The following is a 12,980-nucleotide window of genomic DNA, read 5'->3' as shown; positions in this document are numbered from 1 at the left end:
CCGTTCAACTAATTTGATGACTAATGAAATTCAACGATCGCTTGTAGCTGTCTTTTTGGACTCTAATGTAAATTGATTTATGGTACTTTAAAAAAAGACATAATTGTGTATTACAATTTTTTTTATAATTGTGTACTACAGCCATTTTTGTGTGTTTGAATTGTGTATTACAGCTACAATGTAAAAAGTCACATTTTGTTCACCAGTTCATGTTTGTGGATGGGGTTCACTCGCAGAGCAATATAGGGCGTTTAGTTATCGCTGGTCCAAGCAGAATTTCGGTTAACAACTTAGAAATAGAGCGACTGAGTGCAAAATCAGAGGAAATAGAGAGAGCAAGCTAGAGTTTGGATCAGTGTAACATGTTAATATCATCTCGTAGACAGGACCGTCCATGAGTACAAGCCCGTGTTTCGGGCCGAGAGAGTTAAATATATTTTAGGAACTAATTTGAGAACAGATTGATTGGTTCAGTTGAATTTGATCTAGTCATTTGTTCAGTTCGTTGACAGGTTTTATTTTTCCTTGGTACCAGTTTCACCCAATGTTATACTAATAAATGGCTAAAAGAAAATTTTGTTTCTAGGCCCAAAAAAGTCAAGCACGGGCTCTGCTAGTAGATTGAGATATGTCAAGATGTATTTATACCTGATGAGGAACTCGTAAAATCCTAGTGTTCTCGGTTCACTTTCAAGTCGAAACCTTCACAAGCCTCCACCAAATTCAACACCAATTGATGACGTACATACGGAAAAGCTAACAAGTGGTCTCAAAGTCAAATTAAGGCAAAGAGTTGCAAGATTCGCATACACAACGAGATCCTCATGTTTTACTTTTAAAATCTCTTCTTTACCTTGAGTAACATTGTCTCTTTTTCTTGTCATCAATGCAGATAAAGATGGTAACTCTGTGTCCATTGAACCACAAATGAGGGTTATTTTCTATTATTGTGTGCTAAGCTATCCGCTCTTGAATCAGAATTTTGATATTTTCTAAATAACTTGTAAAAACTGGCAAATTTTTTGACTCTGAAACTATTTTCACCAATTGAGAATAATTTGTTGTAAATGTAACATGAAATTGACTTAAATTTATTATACATTCAATTACCCAACTGCGTGCTTCTATTTTCGAGTGATGGGTTGACAGACTAGTCATAATGTTTCTTATCTCTATTAGTCTATAAAAAATTTCTAGCCTGCTATACCAACATTATCTTTAAGAAAGTTTTTGATATTTCATGATCCATTCACAAAACACAGTGTGCTTTTTGAATACCATCGTCTCTAAATGAGAAATCAATGCCAATCTTCAAATTTTGGAGGCAAAAACGTAAAAAATGAAAGCCACTATTTTATATCATGAAATCAATAATATCTCATTGTATTAAATATTTAAATATTAAAAATACAAAATACTAGTAAAACAAAAGAAGTTCTCAGACTTGTGGAAGTTCTCTTGGTCTACTTGTTTGACCAAATGTTCATTAATGCTTTTACACTAGGAGATCTAGGTTTCAATTCTCGGAGAAAGCGAATTATGCAGAATATTAAAGAAAAGGCTTACAAGAGATTTTCGGCATGGCGCAAAACGTACCATCAGGATCCATTCCTCATGTAGTATCGGCTTTGGATAAAAAAAAGTTCTCAAGTAAGGAAACTTGGAATTTGATTAAACAAGACAGGCCGTCATGTGGATGGGCGCTAGGGTTTTGGTTTCATTATTATTATTATTATTATTTTTGAACAAACTTTGGTTTCATTATCCACCTCCCAAGTTCTCATTCATTGCACCACCTTGGACAGATTGTGGATGTTAAGTGTGTCCTTTGTAACAGCCATAATGAAGAGGAATCATGAATCATTGGTACACTACGAGCTGGGATGATCTCATTGTGTTCATTTCAGATCCAGGGTTGAAGTTCACAAGGCGATTCTGTATCTGTTACTTGTTTCAGGTCAGTATTTATTCTTTATGGAGGGAGAGGAACTCAAGAAGACATGGACAAACACCAATCTTATCGCAAGTTCTGACCAGAAATATTGACAAAAGTCACAAAACCATCAGAAATTTGATTGAGCACACTATATGGTGGGCAAAGGAAGACAGGAAGTAGGAGGGAATTTTCAGGCTTTAGTTTTTAGTAGTAGATAAAGAAAAATTGTGAGATGCTTTTCTAATTATGACTATTATGCTCAAATACTTTTTGATGAATATAATTTAACATTCATTCAAAAAAAGAAAAAATATTAACACAACCAATGAATAAGATTGAAGAACAAGGGGTTTAAGTAGCATTGTGGTGAAACTGGAAAAGACTGCATAGTGGTAATTTCATGGCTCCAAAAATTATAAGGAGAAGGAACTCCAGATGTGTATATCAAACGAGGATGAGAGATCCGTATACACAGTACACCGAATCCAGATGTGTACGCCTATAATAATGAGTAGAAAAGATGTAATTCAGACTTCAGAGAATTGAAGATGGGACAACCTCGTCGTCTCTGGTGTAGCCATTAACCAAGAAATCAGAGCAGTTTCTTCGCCAGCCATGGTTATAAGGGTTGTAGAATCTCCCATCAGGTCCCCTCAAATAACTGAATCTTTTCGTGTTCCATAATTCGTTGGTTGTAATATTCCTCGCTATCTGCACTCAGACAATAACAACAAGAACAACAGCTGTTATACAATCTTTTCCAGAGAGGGGAGAGAGTAAACTCTTTACTTGAGGTGAGAGAGAGAGCTCACCATATACGCCTGTGAGATTGTCAACGTCATTGTCGCAATGAAAATAAGCAAGTCGAAAAACAGAAACACGGCAGCACCGGGATGTTCAATGAGCACATGCTGAATCACCGAGTCACTGGGGTGTAAATGTGGGTTGCTTCTCCATATTCCTATTTACAGAAACAGAAGATGCTTTATAATATAACATTATTAATCTCATGGCGAGAAAGAGTTGTTTGTTTCAGTCCATACTTTGAACAGCAGTAGAGCCACCAACGAATGATGTTAAAGCTCCCATGATCACAAAAACTAAGAAGTCCCGTTTATTCTTCTGCGAGATGATTAAATGGTTAATAATGTCCTTATCGTTGGCAATTAATTTGCATAACGACTACTCAGAGAGAGAGATGGGTAATGCAGAAAACTCTTACCTTACCAACACAGTTTGAAATCCAAGGGCAGTGATGGTCAAACTGCTCAACGCAGCGTTTACAGGTAGGACAGTGCTTAGATCGTACCGGTCTAATTACCTGAAGAAAAATATGATAAATGGTAGTATGAAAATAGAGCAAATGCAGATTTTCTACACCAAAATAAAGATTGGGTTCTGAGGAAAACCTTGCAAGTGGGGCAGAGTTGGGACCAGTTTCCTTTCCATGAGGGGCTGTTGAAATTAATATCAATCAAAGGATCCTGCAAACATCGAAAAAGTTAATGTGAATCAACCGTAGTTCAGGCGGAAAGAAAACTTAGTACAAGAAACAGTTATACACTCAAAATGCTGGCATTTCTCGACATGGAAACAAGAGAAGGAAGTTAAAACTTACGTTGGCAGTGTGATCGCTGTCAACTTCATTACTTCTTTTAACGTACCCCGGATCTTTGCTGTACGGAGCATTACAAACAAGACGCTACTAAGTATATGTAGGAGTATAAATAATAGTTACAGCCTCACAAAGTCTACCTCATTTCTTGCCAGAGTACATCATGAGATTATATGCTCTTTCATGAAGTAATATAAATTCTAGCATCCTAGTAACTTACACCAAACGAAAAATATATGCCATATGACATAGGCAAATGGCTCAACAGAGTTATAGTTACAGTATTAAGGATACCTGCTACAACGACGGAAAGCTATTAGTGAGCAGACGCCACATGAAAGACCGAACCATGCCCACAGTCCAGCCATAGCAGTTATCTTAGGGAGGTTCGAAGCTACATAAATGTCAGGTAGAATAATGTAATCACAGTAGGAAAAGAAACACATACTCTACCCATTATGTTGAATGGGACATTCACCTGCGACAATGGATGTGAAGAAAAGGACCATTTCAGTCACTATTAAACAGAACAGCAGAGGAGCATAGCTTGCCTCTCCCAATTTTCCACAGAAGAGCTTGTTTACCAAACTATTACTACGAGTTTGCATTGCCTTCGACTGAAAAAAAAATCGGATTCTAAAAACGCACATCATATCAAATGAAAACTGTTACAAAAAAAACACACACAACAGTGGCCGCAAACAACATTTAACACATTCTACCACCAAAGGTATCTCTGCGAACACTTAAAATCTACGGTGGCCCAACAACAGAGAGTGGAACATGTTTTCTACCAAAATGATTTTCACTATATCTGAAAGCCAGAGCCAAATATCTGGTTAGAGCTACATATGAAAAGCAAATATCACAACACTGCCTTGTTTTCTGCGTTTTAGGCTTAAATATCAAACTATGTTTGTAAAAATACAAATTTCCAGAGCTTTGAAGAGGGAACATTACTGCTAATAGCCTTGTTAAACTAATAATCTATATCTAATGAAAAAGAACATAAAATAAGAATTAAGAAGGAGGTATTGATTCAAGGAAAGAACCAGCAAGTAAATGATCAAATGGTAGCAAGCAACACTATAACATTACGTACAAGGAACAGAGTGAGCTGCCTGTGACCTTTATCAGATGCAAGCTTAAGTGGCGTGGATCCAGTGTTATCCTCCAATATCAGTTCCTCCTTGGTTCCAGCATGAACTAGCAGAGTACAAGCCTCAACATTTTCCTTAATAACGGCCCAGTGCAAAGGAGTGCAACCTAACTAGCAAAGTGACCAGCGTAAGACTTCCGAGTTTCAAAAACTGAAGTAAAATATACATCAACCGTACCAAAACTCTACAGATTTTGCAAGTCAGAAAGAGTCTGGAATGCGATCACAATCCCTTTATATACAATTTATCAGCACGAAGTTCAGAAAGTCTTTGTCCAGTTTTGCATTTATATTTACACATCAAAGGTTCAGTCATCTAATATAAGCGTAAGAAGAAGAAACACAGGAAGCTATTAAACATAAATCACATCTAGAGCAGACAAATAGATTAAAGAAAGTGATTGCCTGTGTGGTCTTGTCTATTTTGACAAGCATCGCGGAAGAGAAGTAACCGGACGGTTTCCGTGAATCCATTGTAAGCAGCCCTGAGCCATACCACAGCAAGGAAAAGAAAAAAATACAAGTTCACTTGCTATTCTTCTTAAATTGTCAATGACAAGTAACACGTGCAACTAAACAAGTCTCATTAACATGTATGTTGGGAAAATTCATGCCAATCAAATCCAAATCAATAGACCAGTTAGTATATAGAGTCAGTCTCATATATACCAATGAAGCGGGCTCCTCCCTCCAGTATCTAGTGCGTTATAGTCAGCTGCATATTCCACAATAAGGCGATTCAAGAAGGCTGTCTGTCCATATTGAGAAGCAACATGCACTGCCTGCACATTAAAATAACTAAATAAAAAATTATAAAACACAGATCCAAATCTTTGCTCATACAATACAAATTAGTCACCAATAAGAAGAAAGGATTTTTTACCCTATACCCATTCATATCATCAGCTTCAATTCGAGCTCCATGTAGCAATAGAAGGTCAGCAACATCGACGGAGCCCTTAACTGCTGCCCAATGCAATGCCGTCTGCTTTGTATTATCCGATGCATTAACATCACCACCGTGCTGCACAATATTTATAAAGATTGATCAGATCTGAGGAGGAGAGGAGAAATGGTCTCTCGAGAACGAAACGTAGTTTACCTCGATGATGTATTGAGCGACGTGGAGGTTATTGTTAAGCGCAGCCCATTGGAGAGGGTAGTAGCCGTTAGCATCGGGGAGAGACACTGAAGACCCCTCGTGCTCGACGAAACGCTTGAGACTGCTGAGATCGCCGTAAGCGGAAGCTGAGAAGACGTCTGTGATGGCTGGCAGGTGGTTAGGGTTGGAATCTAAAGGCACCACTTCGATCTCCGACGAGTCCATCTCCTTCCGATGAGGGAGGAACTTGTCAAAGGCTAGTAAAGTCTCTTTTCCGCTTCGTCAATATCTTTTCACGATATGTTAAACCGAATATTTACTGAACCGGGTCTGGTCTTTGATTAGTTGGTTTGGTTTGGTGGCCTGTTACTTGCACTATTTTTTTTTTTTCACAAATTTCATTAATTCAAATATAAGGCGTTACAATGATTATAACCGGAGGTATACCCGACGGTAAGATGAACAACAATAACAAGAAAACAATAAAGTTTAGGATAGAAGTGTTAAAATGAGAGGCTAATTCGAAGTACATTTCAATCCTTAAAACCATAGCTTAAGAAAACTTGAAATAGTCTAAAAAGATGTTGAAATACCCTAGTGAAAAGAGTTTGAAGAGGAGTAGGTAACCGACTGAGGCCAATGCACCCGTCAAACGAAAGAGAACAGCTCTACAACTGTCTATGTTGCTCCGGAAGACTAGGTGAATCTCAATAGATTCGGGTAGCAAAAAGATCGGTAAGCTAGATGATGAGACGACGGTTGAAACAATTTTCATCTCCGATTCCATTGGTAAATTTGGCACTGAAACGAACAGAGTGGTTGAAATAGCCGGAGGGATTTCTTGGACCGAACCATGGTATGGTGACCTTGACACCTAAACTTGAAGAGTGTGCTAGAGCTTGTGAGGAGATTTATGGTACAGTCACCTGTGAAGAATGGGCTATAGTTACTTACACTACTATATCATCATTTTCTCGTGAGCCGCAGGAGCAGGAAAATTTGTATTGAATACCAAATTAACAGCTTTGGCACCCTCATCAAAACTATTCTTTTTTTTTTTATCATGCGATTGAGATTACTAAACTTGAAAGTGTAACAAAAACATTAAAAGATTAATCAATCTTTTTCTCAGAGAAGAAAGATTAAACAGCCTTAATAGTTAATAGTCATAGAGTCACAGCCATACTTTATATGTATTATATTAGGTATTTTCTTAATTTTTCACTTTTTGAGCCAATTTACTAATATATTTACCTGTTTTTATTTAAAGTTTACTAAAGATATTTCTGTATATTTTGTCTATTTCTTTTTTTTTATTGCAGTTTTTTTCCCAATTTCTTATTATTATTGTTACTAATTTTAAATTTCTTTTTTTTGTCTATTTTTTGTTCATCTATTAGATGTGACACACAAAAATTCAAATTTGAGAAGATTCTTCTTTTTATTTTTGTTCAGAGAGCAGTTACTTTCTTTCTAGTGCTTTGCAGCACTATCATGACAGTTTCTTTGTGCGTATCACTTTTCCGAAGTGATAAAACTAGTCCAAACTAGAATAATGATCTGAGTCATAAGTCGGCGGCTGTCATAGATATCAAGCGATTGAGATTACTAAACCTGAAAGTGCAACAAAAACATTAAACATTAATCAATCTTTTTTCTCAAAGAAGAAAGATTAAACAGCCCTAATAAATTAGTAGTCATAGCTTAGGCGATTTAATTATGGTTGTTAAAGAACACACACAATGTCAGAGACAGAAAAGAAAAAAACATGAACATATAAAATTTAGTGGGTTGCGGGCGACGTACTCAAAGAGCCAATTGGCGAGGACTCTTCCCGGAAAGCAGCTCCTTCATCGTTGGAGGTAAAAGCTTGACAGTTACTCTCCAGCCTCCCAATCCTCCCACGTTAGTGCCATTGAGTGCCAGAGCCTTTTCTGCTGCACCTTCTCCACGGAGTGTAACAACAGTACATCTATAATCATAAACAAAACACTTTTGTTAGTAAGGAAAAATAGTTAACTTGAACAAATACAAGAAAAAGACACAAACCTGTGGTTAATTGCATTGGTTAAAGGATGTCTGGGCACTTTAACGTACTCCACAGGATCCAAAGTGTTCCACCAGTGATCTGTCGAGATCATAAGGTTAAAGGGAAAGGTCATATCCCTCAACGCTAATCTGAACCTTGTTTTTGACAAACGAGTAATGACATTCGATGAAATCCACCAAGCCACCACCGCGGTCAGGCATCTCAGACACGAGGGTACTAGTAGTAGTTGAGGTAGGGGGAGCAATTTCTGTAGAGACATGGATGAAGGGTTCCTTAGCAATATCATTGACATCGTCCTCCAATGCACAGTAAGCCATGGTGGGAATTCCAACTTCTTTAGACTGGACGTCAACAAGGACCAGCACTGGATTGCCAACATAGCCTCGGAACATAGCATGAAGATCCAAATCGTTCCCTTGAAATGTAAAGCAAGTGCTGTACCAACCAACCACATCCTCCATGGCATTAATTAAGATTACATCTCTCTCTCCTTTGTTCATATTTCTTTTGCATATGCGAAAGTTGATACTATTAATCAAAGCTCTTCTTTCTTACTCTCTCGTTGTTACACCAAACATAAACATACATTTTATACAGATACATCTGAACTACTAATTCACAACAATAGCCACCGTTATTAGGGTTATAAACATTTATGAAGATGAAGAAAAAATAACTTTTATGTCTCTTATTAAAACTAAGTTAAAAAACAAAGAATGACCACTTGGTTATAACGCATACATTTGCACCAACTATCCTTTTAGTGAAATTGCCTACGATTTATAGTTTCTATCAAATAACCTTAGATAAAACTTGTAAAATAATAGTCCCTGAATAATTGATTGGACGCTGTGCCCTATCCGACCGCACACTAGGTTCTATCTGATTGTATGCTTTAAGCCTAGTGTAGTTTTGAACAGAGCTAAAATCAAAACGAAGTGTTTATTTATTTTACGCATGTGACTACGTAAACGGAAGTGATATTAACTCAAAATGGATACAATTCATTTATTATTTCGAGAAATCCAAAACGAAAATAGCGAGGTTGGGTTTTATTTAGTGCTTCTGCGATGTAGGCATGGCAAGAGATACTGAAGTCGGAATATCCTTCCACTGTTGTGTCACAGTCTTGATCTGAGTGAAAAAGTCTACTCCAGCTTTGCCTGCAACAATTCATCCCACTTGACCTTTTAAGCAAATAGAAACAAAACGTAATCTTCTCTATAAGCTGTGACAAAACTTTATTACCATAGAAATTCAGGTCTCCTGCAAATGAAGCTTTGTTCCCAGTAAAGGAGAAGAACGGTAACGGAACCGGGATTGGAACGTTTATACCGATCTACACATAAACATAAAAAAGAACAATAAAAGAAGAGATCTACCATCTCAAATGCATACAAGAAGTAAGTTCTACATACCTGTCCTGCTTCTATTTCCATCTGGAACTTTCTTGCCGCAGCGCCCGATGCAGTGAAAATTGCAGCACCGTTCCCATACCTGTTGAAGGCGTAAATAGCAGATTAATTAAGAATATGAGAGGAATATATATTAGTATTGTTATACAAATGTGACAAGAAAGGTGTTTACTTGTTTCTATTCAGTATGTCTATGGCTTCATCAAAGCTGCTTGCCTGTATATCAAACAAAGGTATTATGGAATGAAAATAACAACGTTATATGAAAACCAAACGAATATACTTTCTGATTGTAATCGAAAATATTTTATATTTTCAGTCTGACCTCCATGCATACAAGAACGGGGCCAAATATTTCTTCCTGCAATGTGCCAAAAGGAGAGAGGAAAGTAAGTTTCCAAGTAGAATGAATACAGATGATTTACTCGAGTATCAGAATAATACCTTGTAACACTCCATGTCCGGGGTAACACCAGATATAATGGTAGGACCGATAAAATTCCCTTTCTCGTATCCAGGAACCTGTTTATTATGAGCGATGAAGTAAAGCTTCTCAGACCAGTCAATTGTTTCTTTCAAGATTACACAGCAACACAGATTATTAATTCAGCAATATCAATTTAGCATAAATTTATAAGGCTATTGGTTACTATTCAGTAAGAAAGTAAAGAAAGGAAATTACCACAATATTTCTTCCGTCAAGCAACAGTTTAGCACCATCGTCCACACCAGACTGAATCAAGCGACATATCCGTTCTTTGGCCTAGCCAAATAAAAAAAAAAATTTAGCAATAAGGTATATGAGTAGTAACAGAGGAAAATGCAAAGACTAAATGTGATATGAGCTCACAAAAATACCTGTTTACTAATCACAGGACCCAGGTCTGCATCTGGCTCTGTTCCACATGTGACTTTAAGGGCTTTAGCTCGCTCGACAAGTTTATCCTCCCTAGTTCGTATTAGACAAGTTGAAGCTAATCTCTCAGAGTACTATCCAATGTAAATTTAACAGGCATCACGCAGCTTTCTCCAGTTACTTTTAACACAAGGACAAGAGCATAGTAAATCTAAACTAATCAAAGAAGTGATTTCCTATAAAATCCTATATACGGGTTATGCACATAAAGCTGTGGAGCTCAGAAGTCAGAAACCAGAGGAGAGGAAGAGATTAGAGGGAAAAAATAACAAAAAATATGTAATATTCTACAAAGACTTGGTGTAATGTGAATATGGAGAAAAGAAAGTAAGCACGCGGTACCATGATTTTGAACTGCCAACAAAGACCACTGTACTCAGAGCCATGCATCTCTGTCCAGCGGCACCAAATCCAGCAGCAAGTAGCGCATTCAAAGTAGCGTCGACGTTGGCATCAGGCAGGACAACTCCATGATTTTTCGCCCCCATATTTGACTGAAGAGATATTTAATAAGCATACTGACATCGAGTGGTTTCGAAACACTAAAGACGAATTTTTACACGGGAAAGTAACTATGCAAGATGTTGTTACCTGAATACGTTTGCCTTTCGCTGCTGCTCTTGCATATATATGCATTCCAGCCTTTAACAAAAACAATTCAAATTCGGAATACACAAGTTAAATAATATATGAGCGCAGCGGAAAAAAAAACATATCTGCTATCAAAGGAACTTTTTATTCATCACAACAGCAAAAACCAAATATACAGGCTTAGAAACGAGTAACAAGAAAAATATACTTACAGTGTTTGAGCCAACAAAGGACACAGCCCTGATATCATCATCATCACAGATAGCATTCACAGTATCCTGCCATGCAAGAGAGATGCATTATTATGGAATCTTTAAGAGTTATAGTTTTGGTCACTGTAATTTCAGTAAAGAATATTCACCATACTATCTTCCGATGGGAATCTTTCTTTAACATTTCAAAAAGTTTAGGAAAGAACAAAGATTTAAGCATAAACCTACATTGGTACCGTGAACGATATTAAGAACCCCGTCAGGTAGTCCAGCTTCCATTGCGAGCTCCGCAAGCATTACAGAAGCACCTGGAGAAATTAAGTAATATCAACAATCGGTATGAGAGATAACATCAGGTACTATACAATAGACAATCAATCTGGCAGTTAGTCAATTACAAAGTGTGGTATATCTAAGAGCATTCAGCACATCATATTGATCTTCTTGCTAGTAATATATATGTACAGAGGTATCTTGAACTTCACAAAACGAAATTAAACATCAAAGGAGTAGATACCAGGATCCTTCTCTGATGGCTTTAAGACAAAGGTATTGCCACATGTCACCGCAATGGGAAACATCTGCATTAACAAAAAAAAAAGAATAGATAATCAGAAGAGGATCACAAAAAAAAAAAACTTAAGGAGATACAAGAAGGGATTATGGCATTTGTTGTTACCCATAAAGGAATCATAGCAGGAAAGTTGAAAGGACAAATGCCAGCACAGACACCTAATGGCTCCCTAAGACTATACGTATCAACTCCGTTTGACACATTGGGGACATATTCACCCATCTGTAGAGTTGCCATTCCACAAGCATGCTCCACAACCTCTGCATAAAACCAATCACGGGGTAAGGATCTGCTCTGCTCTGCTTGTTCAACTATATAATCAAAACCTCCGAATATAACTGACCTAGCCCACGGAAGATATCACCATGTGCATCCTTTAAGGTCTTCCCTTGCTCGGTTGTAATGCTCAAAGCAAGTTTATCCTAGCGGAAACATTAAACAAAATATATATCAGAGAAGAACATATGTTTCAAGAAGATAACAGTTTTGTGTTTTCATATTAACTAAGACCATTTTACTACGTATAATAATTTTTTTTCTTTTAAAAATTATTTATAGAAGTAGAGTTGTTTTTAATATTTAAAAAAAAATCCAAAACTACAAGTAGATGATGATACCATGTTTTTACGGATAAGCTCTTGAAACTTGAGCATAACACGCTGACGAGTGGTGATGGGGGTGTTTCTCCAAGAAGGAAAAGCTTGCTTCGCAGCGGACACAGCGGCCTTGAACTCATCCTTAGTTGTCAATGGGACTTGAGAAACAACTTCTTGGGTTGCCTATAACCACAATCAAAACCACCAACCTTCATGTAAACAAACACAAACGATACCATACTAGCAAGAGAGAGAAAGAGAGAGAGAGAGAGAGCTTACAGGGTTTATGACATCGATATGTGAAGATGCTTGAGAGTCAACGAAAGATCCTCCAATTAGATTTGGTACTCTCTGTAACCATATAATAATAATAATAATAATAAGATTAATCAAATAAAGATATGCTGTAGCAGAGAACCAAAGTGATTACGAGATAAACTCACAGGAGGGTGAGTAGATGATGACATAGTTGATAACAAACAACGGAGAAAACGAGGCCTGAGATTGTTTTTCCCTGCAAACACCAAACCACCAGCATCAGAGTCCAGAGAGTTTGAAAAACAGAGGATCTAAGATTATTACCTTGCTGGAGAGTAGTTCGGAGAAGCATCTTCTGATTTGATTTTTCTTTTTTTTGTTGATTTTCTTCCCTTTTATGGGGATTTGAGTTGCTGAGTGAGTGCTGACTCAAAATGTCGATCCGGAGGCAAGTGAGATCAGATAGATACCATCTTATAGCTCATCTCTTTGATTTCTACGTGGTTAGATAACGACCGTTTGATCTATTAATGATTACAGATTCTTTTGTTTGACA

The 12,980-nt window shown here is 37.2% G+C and overlaps 3 protein-coding genes across 4 annotated transcripts; all 3 read right to left on the bottom strand.

The window, feature by feature from the left end:
• Positions 1–2,249: 2,249 nt before the first annotated feature.
• LOC108823537 (probable protein S-acyltransferase 23) lies at positions 2,250–6,085 on the bottom strand. 2 transcript variants are annotated; one of them, XM_056995288.1, is made up of 13 exons: positions 5,813–6,085; positions 5,601–5,734; positions 5,380–5,508; positions 5,116–5,195; positions 4,654–4,817; positions 4,030–4,168; positions 3,846–3,945; positions 3,555–3,612; positions 3,346–3,420; positions 3,159–3,257; positions 2,980–3,058; positions 2,749–2,897; positions 2,250–2,647 (listed from the first exon to the last, which is right to left on the bottom strand). In XM_056995288.1, the coding sequence occupies exons 1-13, from the start codon at positions 6,035–6,037 to the stop codon at positions 2,471–2,473; spliced, it is 1,608 nt and encodes a 535-aa protein (XP_056851268.1). In that variant the 5' UTR covers positions 6,038–6,085; the 3' UTR covers positions 2,250–2,470. The 2 variants fall into 2 exon arrangements, with proteins under 2 accessions (XP_056851268.1, XP_018452271.1); XM_018596769.2 differs by having other exon boundaries at positions 5,380–5,492; positions 5,594–5,734; positions 5,813–6,084.
• A 1,403-nt stretch (positions 6,086–7,488) lies between these two features.
• On the bottom strand, positions 7,489–8,632 carry LOC108825086 (uncharacterized). Its single transcript, XM_018598428.2, has 2 exons — positions 7,862–8,632; positions 7,489–7,784 (listed from the first exon to the last, which is right to left on the bottom strand). Exons 1-2 carry the CDS (start codon positions 8,326–8,328, stop codon positions 7,619–7,621), a joined length of 633 nt encoding a protein of 210 aa, XP_018453930.2. The 5' UTR covers positions 8,329–8,632; the 3' UTR covers positions 7,489–7,618.
• Positions 8,633–8,785: 153 nt separating this feature from the next.
• LOC108828677 (methylmalonate-semialdehyde dehydrogenase [acylating], mitochondrial) lies at positions 8,786–12,904 on the bottom strand. Its single transcript, XM_018602430.2, has 19 exons — positions 12,749–12,904; positions 12,610–12,680; positions 12,446–12,517; positions 12,188–12,349; positions 11,914–11,992; positions 11,676–11,830; positions 11,514–11,577; positions 11,225–11,304; positions 10,997–11,062; positions 10,785–10,835; positions 10,536–10,687; positions 10,136–10,226; positions 9,960–10,040; positions 9,722–9,799; positions 9,603–9,638; positions 9,450–9,493; positions 9,281–9,359; positions 9,111–9,201; positions 8,786–9,025 (listed from the first exon to the last, which is right to left on the bottom strand). The coding sequence occupies exons 1-19, from the start codon at positions 12,774–12,776 to the stop codon at positions 8,919–8,921; spliced, it is 1,587 nt and encodes a 528-aa protein (XP_018457932.1). The 5' UTR covers positions 12,777–12,904; the 3' UTR covers positions 8,786–8,918.
• Between the last annotated feature and the right edge of the window lie 76 nt (positions 12,905–12,980).

This window comes from Raphanus sativus, chromosome 9 (assembly GCF_000801105.2).
Source record: "Raphanus sativus cultivar WK10039 chromosome 9, ASM80110v3, whole genome shotgun sequence".
In the NCBI taxonomy this organism is placed as follows: Eukaryota; Viridiplantae; Streptophyta; class Magnoliopsida; order Brassicales; family Brassicaceae; genus Raphanus; species Raphanus sativus.
This window is presented reverse-complemented; position numbering and strand designations above follow the sequence as displayed.

Coding starts and splice junctions, on each gene's coding strand:
- LOC108828677 (XM_018602430.2), bottom strand. CDS start 12,776: ATGCTTCTCCGAACTACTCTCCAGCAAG. Junction 10,688..10,784: donor CGAAAGGCAAACGTATTCAG/GTAACAACATCT, acceptor ATATCTCTTCAG/TCAAATATGGGGGCGAAAAA. Junction 9,494..9,602: donor CCGTTCTTGTATGCATGGAG/GTCAGACTGAAA, acceptor TTTGATATACAG/GCAAGCAGCTTTGATGAAGC.
- LOC108823537 (XM_056995288.1), bottom strand. CDS start 6,037: ATGGACTCGTCGGAGATCGAAGTGGTGCCTTTAGATTCCAACCCTAAC. Junction 3,258..3,345: donor AACTCTGCCCCACTTGCAAG/GTTTTCCTCAGA, acceptor ATTTTTCTTCAG/GTAATTAGACCGGTACGATC. Junction 3,059..3,158: donor TTTCAAACTGTGTTGGTAAG/GTAAGAGTTTTC, acceptor ATCATCTCGCAG/AAGAATAAACGGGACTTCTT.
- LOC108825086 (XM_018598428.2), bottom strand. CDS start 8,328: ATGCCATGGAGGATGTGGTTGGTTGGTACAGCACTTGCTTTACATTTC. Junction 7,785..7,861: donor ACCAATGCAATTAACCACAG/GTTTGTGTCTTT, acceptor TTATGATTATAG/ATGTACTGTTGTTACACTCC.